This window comes from Mustelus asterias, unplaced genomic scaffold (genome assembly GCF_964213995.1).
Source record: "Mustelus asterias unplaced genomic scaffold, sMusAst1.hap1.1 HAP1_SCAFFOLD_1713, whole genome shotgun sequence".
NCBI lineage: Eukaryota > Metazoa > Chordata > Chondrichthyes > Carcharhiniformes > Triakidae > Mustelus > Mustelus asterias.
The window spans coordinates 31,421-49,061 of NW_027591658.1; the positions used below are offsets into that span (position 1 = coordinate 31,421).

Here is a 17,641-nt window from a genome sequence, read left to right on the forward strand (position 1 = left end):
GGATGGGCAAACCAAGCAAAATGTCGTAGACATTGGCTGGACAAGAAGATCCCACCAGTGGCCAATGGTGAGCCACCTCCACTGCTGGAGAATGCACCATGGAAAGCAGGGGGAGGGGATCCCGCCCGGATAAGTCTAATCAATCTTTGCGCAAAATTGTGGTTTGTTTTGCATTTTTCTGAGGGTCATCATATACCATCTCTTGACAGTACACGTACACTTATTTCAAATTCTTCACTGGTCCGTTTTGTACCAAACAGAATAAATGATGCTTTTGTGGTGACCCACAGCTTTTAGAGTCTATAGAAGCAGTTTTACACTTCAGAAGAGGTTTCCCTATCCAATACCTCTTCAATCTTCTGTCATATTTTTTAAAGCAGAACTATCCCAATGTAAAATTCTGATTTTTCTTTAAACAAGATGAAGAATTTTTGGACAATAAGTAAAATTACTTCTTTGCTGTAGGTTTCCCATTCCTGATGAAGATCATCAACCTGAACCATTGGTTTCTCACTCTCCACAGACGTTGCTTGACCTGAGTATTTCCAGCATTTTGTTTTTAATAGAAGCATATTTACTCCCCTCACCAGATCTAACATTCCAAATTCTTCTGCAAAGTACAAACTAATAAAACTCAGAAAATTAAATGTACAAAAATTCAAGCAAAATATTTTAATGGTCCATGAAATATAATACCACAGCCGCTGAGTGTCCCAAGATGTGTAGGTTACGTGGATTAGCCATGGTAAATGTGTGAGGTTATGGGGATAGGGTGGGGTTTGGGCCTGGGTAAGATGCTCTTTTGGAGAGTTGTGCAGACTTGATGGGCCAAATGGCTTCCTTCTGCACAGTAGGGATTCAATGGAATGAAATCTTCCGTCCTTACCCCTGTCTGGCCTACATGTGACTCCAGACCCACAGCAATGTGGCTGACTCTTAACTGCCTGTCTGAAATGGCCGAGTGAGACACTCAGTTCAAGGGCAATTAGCGATGGGCTTTGCCAGTGATGCCATCATTGCAAGAAGCAATAGAAAAAAAATTGACCTGCCCAAACTGGTTCTTTGGTTTGGTTTGGTTCCTTACAACCAGCTGGGAGGGTAATGTGCTAAGCACTCACTCTATTATCATTGTATATTGGGACTACCATCAGGCTGTTGGAAGGAACCTGATCTTTTCTTGTGCAGCAATTCCCATGTCCCACTCCCACAACAAAGCCTTGCCTCTTGATTCCAGAGTGAGTCCTGAGGGAGTATGACTCAGCCTTGACGAATAATGTTGCAGTGAATCACTTGAATTTATCAAGTTGTCCTGGAAAAGTATTTGGAGTGGTCAATGGCCTTAAAAATTATCATGTAAAATGTCGTAGGGCTCTGCCATAAACTGTGAGTAGGAATCAGAAAGCTAGCAGTGACTGTTCAGTGCCAGACTCCTTGATATATAATATATCATGCGTGTGTGTGTAATATATTCTATGTATATGAACTTGGTGACAAAAAAATGGGATATTATGAAGTCTCTGGTGTTTGATGGATGGTGAGTTCATGCAATAGTTTTTGCTGTGCTTATTTTATTAAATATATAAATTTATTTTATTTGGGCGTGTAACCAGGCACCATTTGCAAACACAATAGTTCAGAAGTTTATCACTGCGGTTAGTATTTCTCATGGGTTGCTGTGGGGAATGCCGAATTCACATTCTGAATGATCTGTTATAAAGCTATGGGCAGTGCACAGGCTTCTACCTGACTTGTGCATGTTCCAAGATGCTTCACAGGAGTGTCTGTCAGGCAACATTTGATATTGAGCTACCTATTAGGACAGGTGACCCAAATTTATCAAGTTGTGCTGGTTTCAGAAGGGGGGAAAGGGGAAATGGTTGAAAAGTGAGGTAATGATTTTCGAGGTGGAGTTGTGTGGAGGTCAATGCACAGCGGTCAGTAAAGCACCCTCACAATCATATTGTGCAAAGTAGCCATTTTTGATGAGACTGAAGACAAGAATGTGCTATTATTTCAAACTAATACGTTGGTGAATGAGTTTCTGTTACATGCTCAGGTAAAAAACGAGAGATCACAAGCGTCCAGTTCAGTGAAGAAAAATATATTTTTATGTTCTTGCTCAGATATAGACAGAGGACAAAAAGTATTAATCAGAGAAATTTCTATTGCGATGATAGTCGCAAAATGTCAATGTGTCACTGCTAAATGTGTTGTAATGTTCATATCTAATGGTGTATTCAAACAAGTAAGACTCCCAGATGATTCCAGATTCATGGCTCCATTTGAGAATCAGTTGACCGTGGGACCTCCCTGGGAAATATTCTGTTCCATATATTTGCCTGGAGGGGAGGAGGAAAGGGTAAATAGAAGTGTTATTGATGGAGATGGAGTAAGTTTGGTAAGATGTCTACTGGAAAATGCAGTTTGACTTTCAACCTGATGTACACAAGGTGAGGATAAATAATTGCAGCTCGACAGTCTTTTATTCCAAATATATACTTTATTCATATAAAATCTGAAAGACGCATTACAAAGTGAATCTCAGAAGATTGTGGGTAGCGCGGGCCATTGGCACTGTCACAGGGCAGCGCCTCCCAATGTCACTGTGCCCTCAGAGTGCCTGGAAAATATCAAATGGGGCAACAGGAGGGAGAGACGCAAGTCAATGTGTTAGAATATTTGGGATGAAAGAGGAATTCAACAATCCAAAAGTGAGGGGGGGGGGGGGGCGGGGGTTGGGATGTTTTTACCCTCGCCCAACCGCGCATGTGTGCAGACGGTTTAGAGACAACTGGACCCTAGACATTCGAATCCCAGCACCAGTTTGCCCACCAGTGCATAGGATATTGTCCCTTCTAAATAATTGTTTAGGGGCCCTGAAAATACTTTACCTAAGGGGTGGGTGTGGATGGGTGATGGTTTCCTAACCACCGTATGACCTAAAGAGTCACTGTGCATGTGGTTTAGTCATTTGTTGGGGGGTGGGGGGGAGGTCCAAATCTGAAGAGGCTGATATACACATTGGACAAGTGCCAGAAAAAAGTACCTATCTGAACTGCTTTCACCATAATGTATATTACATATTTTAATCAAAGTTTATAGTTTTATTTGTATAGTTCAGACATTTATTTTACCTGATAATGGAGAATTTATGGAAAAAGCTTTAGTCAAGAACGTATAATATATTATACTTATGCTGTTATTTACCTTGTGTGTAGTGTCTTATCAATCCAGTACCAGCTAAACAAGCTCCATGTATTCCTTTGTGTGTATACCATGTGTTTATATCTGCTTTCCAAGTATACTATGTCTCTAAAGAAATGAAAGATCACAACTTTTTCCTCTCCCTACCCTTGTTCCCAAACCTTCACTGGAAGTCATTGAAGAAGGTGAATAATCAGGGTTGGATGGGCCACCTAGCCCGCCCGGGACTTTAAGTCAGTCAGGGCGGACACCAGCACCCCTCAGCTAATCAACAAGGGATTAAACTTGGATCAATTGTGCTGCCTTTCACAGTTGGATAGTTTGCAAATGTTCCCATGGGAAAAAAAATGGTTGAGGAACTGAACCAAGCTATCTGACAGTGAGTAACAACACAAGCAAGCCTGATTCTATCCTCATTCCCTAGTTCATACGGCTTGATTGGGACGTATTTATGTTTTGCATTGTGTTCGTGTGGGGGTGGAGGGATGTGGGTTTGATGCCAAAACACCCATTTATCAATCAAATTTTTAACCTCTATTCCCTAAAATTACCGTATCACGCGTGATTGAATTCTTAAGAGAATATTTCAGCTTCGTAGTATCAGCAGTACTAAAACTGTCAAAACAGCGCCTCCTGCTGGAAGATGTGTGACACTGTTGGAACTTATTTTGAATGTTTCCTGTGCCAATTCAGAGTTTATAAGAATCTTGTGCTGCAAAGTGTAACAGAATTTAATTTGTTAATAAAACACAGTTGCTAGAAATTATTTCCAAAAGTGTTGAGTTGCATGTATCTTAAATACTTTCTGGACACAAGACTCGCTACTGAGCCATGCAGAGAAAAAGGTCCTTTCTGGAAAAGACCAGCTTTATTTACATAGCTCCCTTAATGTAATAAAATGCCCCCAGGTGCTTCACAAGAGATGCAACATGTAAGAAGACTGAAGACGGAGGAAGCATTGCTAGACCTCATAATAAAGCAGAGCAGATCAAGAAAGTTGGTAAGGGGGAACATCTGGGGAATAGCGATCACCATATAATTAGGTTTTATTGAGAGATATAGATAATAGTGATCAAAGTAATAGACTGGGGAAAAGCCAAAAGTGAGGATGGGGTTTAAGGAAGATGAATGGAGAAAAATATTGATAAATAGCATAATAGTGGACATTATTTAAAGGAAAAATTTAAAAGAATTCAGGAGAAATATATTGCACTTTAAGAACAAACTAGACAATTGTGAGATGCAATGGATAAAGAGGATAAAATAAGTCTAATGAAAGAGGTATCTGCAAAGTACATAAATGATAAAGGCGATGGTAACAAAAAGGAATATGATGAACTTAGAGTTAAATAGATCCTTGGGAAGTTTTACATGGTAAAGAAATTATTAAAGAAGTAATCTACAGGCACAGATAACAAAAGGAAATAGATAAGGATCTAACTAAAAGATGAGTAAGATAAACTCAGAAGAGACTGAAATGAGCTAGGATACTGAATGAAAATAGTTCAGCAGGTCTGGCAGCATCTGTGGAGAGAGAAACAAAGTTAAGCTTTCAGGTCAATGACCAGTTCTGAGTAATGGTCTTCAGTCTGAAAGGTTAACTATTGTTTCTCTCTCCACAGATGCTGCCTGACCTGCTGAATATTTCCAGCATTTTCTGCTTTTATTTCCGATTTCCAGCATCTGCAGCATTTTGCTTTTGAATTGGGGTACTGAACAGATACTGACTGAGGAGATCTCCAAAGAGGAAACAATGACAGCAAAAGAAATCGAGGGATGTACTACTATTATTAGGATAGAAAGAAAGGAAGTACTGGATAAACTAGTCAAACTCAAGGAGGAAAACTCCCACATCCAGCTGGATTGCACCTGCAGCTACTCAAAGCAGCTGCTGTGGAGACACTTCTGCTCCCAGCTTCACATTTAGATATGTTTTTTTTAACCTATGTTTCTGGTAGGAGGCCCTAGCAGCCCCATTACACTTGGTAATCCTGTATATAGCAGGCAGGTTGTGTTGAGAGCAACTGAATTTCAGGAAAGGGTCAGGGTGGGACTCAAACAGATGCTGTGATTCCCATTTGCGAAGTGCCTAGATTGTTTGAAGCCCAGGATTTTAACATTGATTTGGCATCTCTTTTATGCCTGTAAAGTGGGTGTGGAGTCAATGACTTTCTAAGCCAATGTGTCCCTGCAAGTGGTTTCTTGAACAGTCCTGGCATAAGCTGTGATATGATCCTTCTAAACTTCACTACTGTGAGTTTTGTAGGGTGTTGTGAAAAAAGGCAGTTGGTCCCAGGCAAACATTTAAGGAAAACTGTAAATACAAGGCCAGCATGAGTTCAAGTTTGTCCAGATCCAACATACACACACACATACATGCACAGACATACATATACAGATACACAGACACACATACATACACACAAACACGCGTGCACACACAGGCAGATCCAGCAAGATTTAAAGGTGCCTATGAGGGTGCAGTTTTTGAACTGTGGTTTTTGCATTGCACCCTTTGGTCCATTTTACTGTGAAAATGAGTGGCCTTCCTATAATATATCATGGATTGGTTGGAATAACCTCACCCACCAGTTTACAGTAAGGGAATAAGTCAAATATTCCATTGCCTTCAGCGGAGGGTAACAGCGAGTGGACAGTAGAAGCGGGGTTGAAGCTGTCACTTTTCCATTGGTTGGGGAAAGCAGGACAATAAATGCTGGCCTGGCCAATCATGTTCACATCCCAGAAATGAATAAAAGTAATGATGATCTGCAAGTGGTGCAACAAATTGATGTTTTAAAACATTTTTGCCTGATGACACACAAACAGAATGCAAAATAACCAGTTCCTAAGGTGTGCTCTGAGCTAGTGACATTTCAAACTGGTTTCAGCAGCGTTCAGTATTTACACCCTGTACCATTGTGTTAAGATAATCCTGATGTATTGCTGCAGTGAGAAACATCTGGCTGAATTCTGAAAGCTGTGTGTCCTGACCAATTATTATTCTGATGCACCTTGGAATGCATTTGCAGCAAAGACAATGCAGTACTGGCATTCCATCTTCCACCTGCCATGATGCTGAGCTTATTCAAAGTGTCTGTATCCAAGCTTGCACAAAGTCCTGTTCACAAATCACCCTGACTTATTCTGGCTCCTGGTCCAGCAACACCCCCATTTTAAACCCCCCAGTTTCCAAATCCCTCTGTAGTCTCGCTGCTCCCTCCCTCTCTAATCTCCTCCAGCCCCACAACCAGAGAGCTCTGTGCCCTTGGCCTCGTGAGTATCCCCAGTTTTAATTGCCCCAACATTGCCAGCTGTCTCTACAAAAGAAACAGATTAAGAATCTAATGAGTGAATTGAAAGAGTGTAAGGAGCAGTCAGTGACCACAGAACAAAGACTCCAAAAGGAACTGATTGCCCAGGCAAAGTTGTTAATCTTGGATAAGGATTCGGTAGATAACTCTGAAAGACAACTGACCTCACAAGTAGTAGTGGCTGAGCTAAATGAAGCTGGAAAAAGAACCGAAAATAAGAGAGTAAACAAGCATTTGTGTAAAATTGTGAAAGAAGTGGAAATGAAGTTTCCATTTTTGAAATGTCAGCTTCCTGCAAGATCATAGCCGATCCCACGAAGAAAGAAAACCTGAGTCCACTCTGAATAAACGGAGTGAACGTTTCTTCTGGGATAAACCTGAAAGGGTTAATAATCTCACAGGTTTAAAAATCACATAAGATGTAAGCTGAGCCTCAGTCACACAGGGAAAAGCAATGTGCAAATGACAGGTTTTGATTGAAGTAAGCCCAGATAAGGGTCAAGGACTATCTAATTGAATGATGTGCAGCTGCAGTTCATATCTGCCCACAAGGAACAATGGAAAGGGAGGTTGAGATACCATTGGTCAGAGATATAGCTATCATTTCTTGACGATATAACATGCATAAGTTTTAATTGGACATTATACCTTTATGTATGCATGATGTAACCTTAACTATGATTGAATAGAGATGACTCCTATACGTTCATTGGTATATGCTAATTACTTATAATCGAAGCTGAGACTTTAATTGCCTTTGTATTTCTGAATTTTTCACTGAATGATCTGAATGGTCATTCAGGGTCCTATAGCTATAGTAAAGTTCATCTTGAAACCACTCCGTTACTTATCAGGCTACTTAAGGGGAACAATAATTTTAAATGCAACAAGAAAATCATCATAACAGCCCCTAACAAAACCCATGGAGTCCAAACAAAGCAGACGGGCTGTCAATAAGAAGAATTTCAACACCAAGAAGCATTAAGCACAAATTCAATAGAAACAACCAAGTGGCGAAAACACAGACTACTACGATGTCAACTTCAAGCCAACAAAGCTTGCCCAAAGCAACTGAGCCTACCACTCCTCCAAATGAGATCTGGAAGCCTCCAGACATCTGAATTTTTAAAGTTGCAGACTTAATTGGGGGAAGGGTTGGGGTAACACATAGAGATTATATTGTAGATATGTTGGGTAAAGATTCGGTGGGTGGTGTTGTATAAGGGTGTTTGGCATAGCAAGGGTTGATGTGGGACTGGAGAACAGCATTCACGGTTTTGATGTAGAGTCACATGACAGGAGAGACTGGAGTAGAAATCAGCGTGAAGTTAGCTCCGAGTCTGTGCTCTGCCTTGTACATACGTATATAGTTAGGTGTTACCAATGAACACTACAGTTCAACCTTCCAAGCTTCTGACTCTCTGTGAGACCTACTGAACAAAACATTACAGCAGGTAAGAAATGCTGACCTTGCCAGTGATGCCTATACCCCAGAAAATAATTCTTAAAATCTACTCTGTCTGGACACCACATGGTTTTGAACCCCTTTATTAAATCTCCTCATAATCTTCTCCAATGTGTTGCGAAGTTGAGTAGAGTAATTGTAGATTGGGAGGTAGGAAGTTAGAATTTGGTGTTTGGAAAATGCTGGGGGGAAAGTATTGCATGGTCCCGTTAAAAGGTGGTGCTTTTTCTGTGCTTAGAGGTTTAAAAATGCAAGTGCATAGAGAGCCCAAACGGAAACATTTGTATCGAAATGCCAAGCAGCAATCTTATCAAGATGACAGACTTTTGAATTTAGCCAATCAATTTGAATCAGGCACTTGGATACAAAAACCTATTAAATTTAAATCTGATGGTTTTGACAACCGAGAACCAATCCTATTGGAAATATTGATATAGAACAGTACAGCACAGAACAGGCCCTTCGGCCCACGATGTTGTGCCGAGCTTTATCTGAAACCAAGATCAAGCTATCCCACTCCCTATCATCCTGGTGTGTTCCATGTGCCTATCCAATAACCGCTTAAATGTTCCTAAAATGTCTGACTCCACTATCACTGCAGGCAGTCCATTCCACACCCCAACCACTCTCTGCGTAAAGAACCTACCTCTGATATCCTTCCTGTATCTCCCACCATGAACCCTATAGTTATGCCCCCTTGTAATAGCTCCATCCACCCGAGGAAATAGTCTTTGAACGTTCACTCTATCTATCCCCTTCATCATTTTATAAACCTCTATTAAGTCTCCCCTCAGCCTCCTCCGCTCCAGAGAGAACAGCCCTAGCTCCGTCAACCTTTCCTCATAAGACCGACCCTCCAAACCAGGCAGCATCCTGGTAAATCTCCTCTGCACTCTTTCCAGCGCTTCCACATCCTTCTTATAGTGAGGTGACCAGAACTGCACACAATATTCCAAATGTGGTCTCACCAAGGTCCTGTACAGTTGCAGCATAACCCCACGGCTCTTAAACTCCAACCCCCTGTTAATAAAAGCTAACACACTATAAGCCTTCTTCACAGCTCTATCCACTTGAGTGGCAACCTTTAGAGATGTGGATATGGACCCCAAGATCTCTCTGTTCCTCCACAGTCTTCAGAACCCTACCTTTGACCCTGTAATCCACATTTAAATTAGTCCTACCAAAATGAATCACCTCACATTTATCAGGGTTAAACTCCATTTGCCATTTTTCAGCCCAGCTTTGCATCTTATCTATGTCTCTTTGCAGCCTACAACAGCCCTCCACCTCATCCACTACTCCACCAATCTTGGTGTCATCAGCAAATTTACTGATCCACCCTTCAGCCCCCTCCTCTAAGCCATTAATAAAAATCACAAAGAGCAGAGGACCAAGCACCGATCCCTGCGGCACTCCGCTAGCAACCTGCCTCCAATCCGAAAATTTTCCATCGACCACCACCCTCTGTCTTCGATCAGACAGCCAGTTACCTATCCAATCGGCCAACTTTCCCTCTATCCCACACCTCCTCACTTTCATCATAAGCCGACCATGGGGGACCTTATCAAACGCCTTACTAAAATCCATGTATATGACATCAACTGCCCTACCTTCATCAACACACTTAGTTACCTCCTCAAAAAATTCAATCAAATTTGTGAGGCACGACTTGCCCTTCACGAATCCGTGCTGACTATCCCGGATTAATCCGCATCTTTCTAAATGGTCATAAATCCCATCCCTTTTCCATCAATTTACCATCCACCGAAGTAAGACTAACCGTCTATAATTACCAGGGTCATTTCTATTCCCTTTCTTAAACAGAGGAACCACATTCGCCACTCTCCAGTCCTCGTAGACAGTGAGTCTAAATCAAGAATTAAGATCTCGATCAAGAACGGTCACCTCAGCACTTCACTGTACCGCAAGCCCACGGATAACCTCACGATGCTCCACTTCTCCAGCTTCCACCCTAAACACGTTAAAGAAGCCATCCCCTACGGACAAGCCCTCCGTATACACAGGATCTGCTCAGATGAGATGGATCGCAACAGACACCTCCAGACGCTGAAAGATGCCCTCATAAGAACAGGAAATGGTGCTCGACTCATCGATCGACAGTTCCGATGCGCCACAGCGAAAAACCGCACCGACCTCCTCAGAAGATAAACACAGGACACGGCGGACAGAGTACCCTTTGTCGTCCAGTACTTCCCCAGAGCGGAGAAGCTACGACATCTTCTCCGGAGCCTTCAACATGTCATTGATGAAGATGAACATCTCACCAAGGCCATCCCCACACCCCCACTTCTTGCCTTCAAACAACCGCACAACCTCAAACAGACCATTGTCCGCAGCAAACTACCCAGCCTTCAGGAGGACAGTGACCACGACACCATACAACCCTGCCACAGCAACCTCTGCAAGACGTGCCAGATCATCGACACGGATGCCATCATCACACGTGAGAACACCATCCACCAGGTACACGGTACATACTCTTGCAACTCGGCCAACATTGTCTACTTGATACGCTGCAGGAAAGGATGTCTTGAGGCATGATACATTGGGGAGACCATGCAGATGCTACGACAACGGATGAATGAACACCGCTCGACAATCACCAGGCAAGACTGTTCTCTTCCTGTTGGGGAACACTTCAGCGGTCACGGGCATTCGGCCTCTGATCTTCGGGTAAGCGTTCTCCAAGGCGGACTTCACGACACACGACAACGCAGAGTCGCTGAGCAGAGACTGATAGCCAAGTTCCGCACACATGAGGACGGCCTCAGCCGGGATCTTGGGTTCATGTCACACTATCTGTAACCCCCATGACTTGCCTGGGCTTGCAAAATCTCACTAACTGTCCTGTCTGGAGACAATACACATCTCTTTAACCTATGCTTAACTCTCTCTCCACTCACATTGTCTGTACCTTTAAGACTTGATTACCTGTAAAGATTTGCATTCCAACCATTATTCTGTAAATTGAGTTTGTGTCTTTATATGCCTGTTTGTGAACAGAACTCCCACTCATCTGACGAAGGAGCAGCGCTCCGAAAGCTTGTGGCTTGGGCTACCAAATAAACCTGTTGGACTTTAACCTGGTGTTGTTAAACTTCTTACTGTGTTTACCCCAGTCCAACACCAGCATCTCCCCATCAGAACTGGGCACAATGCTCCAGTTGAGGCGGATCCAGTGTTTTATAAAGGTGTAACATGATTTATTTGCTTTCCTAAACAGAACTGTCTTCCTTTGACAAATTGAAAAGCTTTGCCAACCCTGCCACACAATGACTGGCCCTTTTTAAAGTCTCTGCAATTTACACAGCAAGAAGTTCAACAACACCAGGTTAAATTCCAACAGGTTTATTTGGTAGCAAAAGCCACACAAGCTTTCGAGGCTCTGAGCCCCTTCTTCAGGTGAGTCACATTTACACACCCAGCCTCGGCGTGGCACTGATACCGGCCCCTCTCTCTCCCAATCAGGGCCCGCTGCTCCAAATCCATCCGCAAACATACTCCATTGGCTAATCTCACCCCGCCCCCCCCCCGGCAGCGTGGTCTCCTCCAATCCGATGCGGGAGCCGCTCCTTCGCTGCTGCGGATTGGCTTGTCCACAGGAAGGTGGTGACGGCACAATGTAGGAATGCGGTTGTCAGGGGGACGGTGGCGCTGTCCGATTGGCTGTCCGAGAGCTGTCAATTACAAAGGCTGCCCGCTGCTTCCTGTAGCGGAAACAGACGGGGAGTTTGTTCTGCTGTTATGGAGGGGGTGCTGCACAAGTGGACCAACTATCTGAGTGGTGAGCTTGGTGGGGATATTGTACCGTTTCCTTATCGGGAATTCTGTCCGTGCGAGTCAACCTGCCACTGAGCCTGCTGCAGCTTAAAGAGGCAGCAAAAGGCTGGCAATTGACAATTACTCTTTTATCTGCTCTCTCTTCAGTAGACTTTGCAGCATTGCAGGGTTTGTTGCATAGCTCGCAGGAGGGGTAACTCCAGTCTGAATTCCATCCCCAGCCCCCTAACATAGGGTGCTGAAGTCTAGTGTAATTTCTCTAACCACAGCTAGTAGCAGCCACTTCAGCACAGATTGAACGTGGGACCTTCTGGCTTTGTTTGGCTTCCTACCAGATGAGCCGGGTGCATGTGTTAATTGAGACATGCAAGCGAACCCCATTTCTTTGAATTCCTCAACATCTTGGAGAGTCGGGGCGCCAGAGTGTTGTACAAGTTTCAAAGGCAAGGGTTCAAAACGTGGCAATGTGAGTTGATGATGGGAAGTCATTTGTACAGGGAATAAGGGTGATTAGTAAATTAGGGTTTAAGTGTTTGGATGGTGGGAATAGTTACCGGAACTGCTCGGGCGTTACTACCAGATATCTGATCATGGAGTTGAATTGGAATAGAAGGTGTGAGCTCTCTCCTCTGATATGAGAAATGATGATTTCAAGTACAGAGGGAGAGGGAAACTGACAAAAAGAGCATTATAGGTTATAAGAACATAAGAACATAAGAAATAGGAGCAGGAGTAGGCCATCTAGCCCCTCGAGCCTGCCCCGCCATTCAATAAGATCATGGCTGATCTGACGTGGATCAGTACCACTTACCCGCCTGATCCCCATAACCCTTAATTCCCTTACCGATCAGGAATCCATCCATCCGCGCTTTAAACATATTCAGCGAGGTAGCCTCCACCACCTCAGTGGGCAGAGAATTCCAGAGATTCACCACCCTCTGGGAGAAGAAGTTCCTCCTCAACTCTGTCTTAAACCGACCCCCCTTTATTTTGAGGCTGTGTCCTCTAGTTTTAACTTCCTTACTAAGTGGAAAGAATCTCTCCGTCTCCACCCTATCCAGCCCCCGCATTATCTTATAAGTCTCCATAAGATCCCCCCTCATCCTTCTAAACTCCGAGTACAAACCCAATCTCCTCAGCCTCTCCTCATAATCCAAACCCCTCATCTCCGGTATCAACCTGGTGAACCTTCTCTGCACTCCCTCCAATGCCAATATATCCTTCCTCATATAAGGGGACCAATACTGCACACAGTATTCCAGCTGCGGCCTCACCAATGCCCTGCACAGGTGCATCAAGACATCCCTGCTTTTATATTCTATCCCCCTCGCAATATAGGCCAACATCCCATTTGCCTTCTTGATCACCTGTTGTACCTGCAGACTGGGCTTTTGCGTCTCATGCACAAGGACCCCCAGGTCCCTTTGCACGGTAGCATGTTTTAATTTGTTTCCATTGAGATAGTAATCCCATTTGTTATTATTTCCTCAAGTGTATAACCTCGCATTTCTCAACGTTATACTCCATTTGCCATATCCTCGCCCACTCACTCAGCCTGTCCAAATCTCTCTGCAGATCTTCTCCGTCCTCCACACGATTCACTTTTCCACTTATCTTTGTGTCGTCTGCAAACTTCGTTACCCTACACTCCGTCCCCTCCTCCAGATCATCTATATAAATGGTAAACAGTTGCGGCCCGAGTACCGATCCCTGCGGCACGCCACTAGTTACCTTCCTCCAACCGGAAAAACACCCATTTATTCCGACTCTTTGCTTCCTGTCGGATAGCCAGTCCCCAATCCACTTTAACACACTACCCCCAACTCCGTGTGCCCTAATCTTCTTCAGCAGCCTTTTATGGGGCACCTTATCAAACGCCTTTTGGAAATCCAAAAACACCGCATCCACCGGTTCTCCTCCATCAACCGCCCTAGTCACATCTTCATAAAAATCCAACATGTTCGTCAAGCACGACTTTCCCCTCATGAATCCATGCTGCGTCTGATTGATCGAACCATTTCTATCCAGATGCCCTGCTATCTCCTCCTTAATAATGGATTCCAGCATTTTCCCTACTACAGACGTTAAGCTGACCGGCCTATAGTTACCCGCCTTTTGTCTCCTTCCTTTTTTAAACAGCGGCGTAACATTAGCCGTTTTCCAATCAACCGGCACTACCCCAGAATGCAACGAGTTTTGATAAATAATCACTAACGCATCCACTATTACCTCTGACATTTCTTTCAATACCCTGGGATGCATTCCATCCGGACCCGGGGACTTGTCCACCTTCAGTCCCATTAGTCTACCCAGCACTGCCTCTCTGGTAACATTAATCGTATTAAGTATTTCTCCTGCTGCCAACCCTCTATCGTTAATATTTGGCAAACTATTTGTGTCCTCCACCGTGAAGACCGACACAAAAAACTTATTTAAAGACTCAGCCATATCCTCATTTCCCACTATTAACTCCCCCCTCTCGTCCTCCAAGGGTCCAACATTCACTCTAGCCACTCTATTCCTTTTTATATATTTATAAAAACTTTTACTATCATTTTTTATATTAATTGCTAGCCTAGCTTCATAGTCTATCCTTCCTTTCTTTATCGCTTTCTTAGTCTCTCTTTGTTGTTTCTTAAATTTTTCCCAATCACTTGTTTCTCCACTATTTTTGGCCACTCTGTACGCAGCTGTTTTTATTTTAATACTCTCCTTTATTTCCTTCGTTATCCACGGCTGGTTCTCCCTTTTCTTACAATCCTTGTTTTTTGCTGGAATATATTTTTGCTGAGAACTGAAAAGGATCTCCTTAAAAATCCTCCACTGTTCCTCAGCTATCCTACCTGCCAGCCTGCTCTCCCAGTCTACCTTAGCCAATTCATCCCTCATCCTATCATATTTCCCTCTGTTCAAACAGAGGACACTGGTTTGAGACCAAACTTTCTCCTCTTCCATCTGAATCAGAAATTCGACCATATTGTGGTCACTAGACCCAAGAGGGTCCTTCACAATAAGATCCTTAATTCTACCTACCTCGTTACACAATACCAGATCCAAAATAGCTCGTTCCCTCGTCGGTTCCGTAACATGCTGTTCAAGGAAACTATCCCGACAGCACTCTAAGAACTCTTCCTCCATTCCACCCTTACCGACTTGAGTCTGCCAGTCAATGTGCATGTTGAAGTCCCCCATGATTATTGCCGTTCCGTTTTTACACGCATCCCTTATCTGCTTGTTTATAGCCCTCCCTACCTCAACATTATTATTTGGGGGCCTATATACCACACCTACTAGTGTCTTTCTCCCTCTACTATTCCTCATCTCTACCCATAACGATTCCACGTTTTGTTCCTCAGAGCCTATGTCATCCCTCAGTACTACCCTGATATTATCTCTTATTAATAGCGCGACCCCACCACCTTTTCCTTCCTGTCTATTCTTCCTAAACGCCTGATACCCCTGGATATTCATCTCCCAGTCCTGGTCACCTTTCAGCCACGTTTCTGTAATGGCCACTAGATCGTACCCACTTGTGCTGATTTGCACCATCAACTCATTCACCTTGTTCCGAATGCTTCGTGCATTCAGGCAAAGTGTCCTTATTCCAGCTTTTATCTGAACCCGCTTTGATGAGTCGCGAACACCGTCTCCCTCTACTCCCTTATCTAAATTACCGCCTTCATTCACTTGCACCCTCTCCTCTACCATTAATTTTGTAATTCCCCTTACCCCTGCATCCTCCCCCCCATCAATTAGTTCCTTGATCCTAGTCAACTCTTCTAGCTCCCCTCCCCCCAACCTATCTAGTTTAAATTCTCCCCAGTAGCCTTAGCCAACCTACCGGCCAGGATATTGGTCCCCGTGTGATTCAAGTTCCACCCGTTTTTTGTATACAGATCACCCCTGCCCCTAAAGAGGTCCCAATGGTCCAGGAACCTGAATCCCTGCCCCCTGCACCAGTCCCTCAGCCACACATTCATCCTCCACCTCACTCCATTCCTGCCCTCACCTTCCCGTGGCACAGGCAGTAATCCTGAGATTACTACCTTTGCTTTCCTCTTTCTCAGCTGTCTCCCTAATTCCCTGTACTCCCTTTTCATGACCCCTTCTCCCTTCCTACCCACATCAGCGGTACCAATATGTACCGCTACCTCAGGCTCCTCTCCCTCCCACCTCAGGATTTCTGGGACGCGACTAGCGACATCCTGGATCCCGGCCCCAGGGAGGCAGACCACCATGCGAGAATCCCGCCTACCTCCGCAGAAACGCCTGTCTGTCCCCTTCACCATCGAGTCCCCGATTACTACCGCCTTCCTCCTCTTTTCCTTAGCCCTCTGAGTTACAGGGCTGGACTCCACTGCGGAGACACGGCCACTGCTGCTTCCCCCAGGCGGGCTGTCCCCCCCAGCAGTACTCAAGCAGGAGTACTTGTTGTGCAGGGGCAAATCCACTGGGGTGCTCTCAACCACCCTAGCCTTACCCTTCCTGGCCGTCACCCACTTTGTTATGAAGTGGAATCCTATGATAGAATATATTTCCATTTGTGTGAGTCCCAAACTAGGGGCCAGCAATACAAACTCATCACTAACAATTAAGAATTCAGGAGAAACTTATTTTATGTAGAGAGTGATGAGAATGTGGAACATGCTCCCACTGGAGTCCTCAAGGTGAATTCTATAGATGCATTTAAAGAGGGGGGGGGGGGGGGGTGGTGGAGAGAAGCTGGATAAACACAATGGGGGAGAAAAGAATAGATGATGGGGGATGGGAGGAGGCTTGTGGACTCCATAAAATGTGATGAGACTGTAAACTGTACAGGGCATTGGGGAGACCACACCTGGGGGAGATGGTGGGGTCGTGGTAATGTCACTAGATCAGTAATCGAGAGGCCCAGGCTAATGTTCTGGGGACATGAGTTCAAATCCCACCATAGCAGCTGGTGGAATTTCAATCAGGAATATAAAGTTGGTGACAGTGACCATGACAGCTAGCATTGATTGTTGTAAGAACCCATCTGGTTCACTAATGCTCTTTTTAGGGAAGGAAATCTGCTGTCCTTATCTGGTCTGGCTTACAGGTGACTCCAGAGCCACAGCAATGAGGTTGACTTCTAACTGCCCTCTGAAAGTCACAAAAGGGCAATTAGGGATGGGCAACAAATGCTGGTCTTGCCTGTGAAGCCCACACCTCATGAGAGAACAAATTTAAAGTGCTGTGTACAGTGTTGGTCTCATTATTTAAGGAGGAAGAGACTTCTGTCAGAAGCAGTTCAGAGAAGGTTTGCTTGGCTGATTCCTGGGCTGAAAGTGTAGAAGGTTGAGCAAGTTGGGCCTATTTGAAGAATGAGAGGTGATCTTATTGAAACATATATATGATTCTGAGGGGGCTTGACAGCATAGATGCTGAGAGAATGTTTCCCCTCATGGGGAGAGGGGGGGGGAGTGAATCTAGAATGAGGGAGCACAGTTTCAAAATAAAGGGTCTCCTATTTAAGATGGAGTGAGGAGAGCTATCTTGAGTGGTTAGTGTTTGGAATTCTCTTTCCTCCAGAGAGCAGCGTGGCTGGGTCATCTAATTCAATCTTGAATAGATTCAGATTTCTGATTGACAGAGTTGAGGATTGTGGGATTGGTGTGAGGATGGCAGGGAAATGGAGTTCAAGCCCTATCTGATTGTATTAAACGATAGAGCAGGCTCAAGGCTGAGTGGCCTACTCCTGCTCCTAATTCTTGTGTCCTTATTGGCTTACTGTCTGAAAGGTACAACGGTGCTGTCGGGGGAACAGCACCTTCAGGTTGAAGTCCTGGAAATGATGAGGCAATATTCTTCCTCTTACTGGTTCAAAAACAGCCTATTG

General features: G+C 44.3%; 1 protein-coding gene across 2 annotated transcripts in view; it reads left to right on the forward strand.

Annotated features, from left to right (window-relative positions):
* Positions 1–11,738: 11,738 nt before the first annotated feature.
* LOC144488616 (pleckstrin homology domain-containing family A member 3-like) overlaps positions 11,739–17,641 on the forward strand; it is a 30,707-nt gene continuing 24,804 nt past the window's right edge. For both annotated transcript variants that reach the window (XM_078206679.1, XM_078206678.1), the window contains exon 1: positions 11,739–11,788. In XM_078206679.1, the coding sequence (XP_078062805.1) occupies positions 11,749–11,788 (40 nt within the window). In that variant the 5' untranslated portion in view covers positions 11,739–11,748. The remainder of the gene's footprint in view (positions 11,789–17,641) is intronic.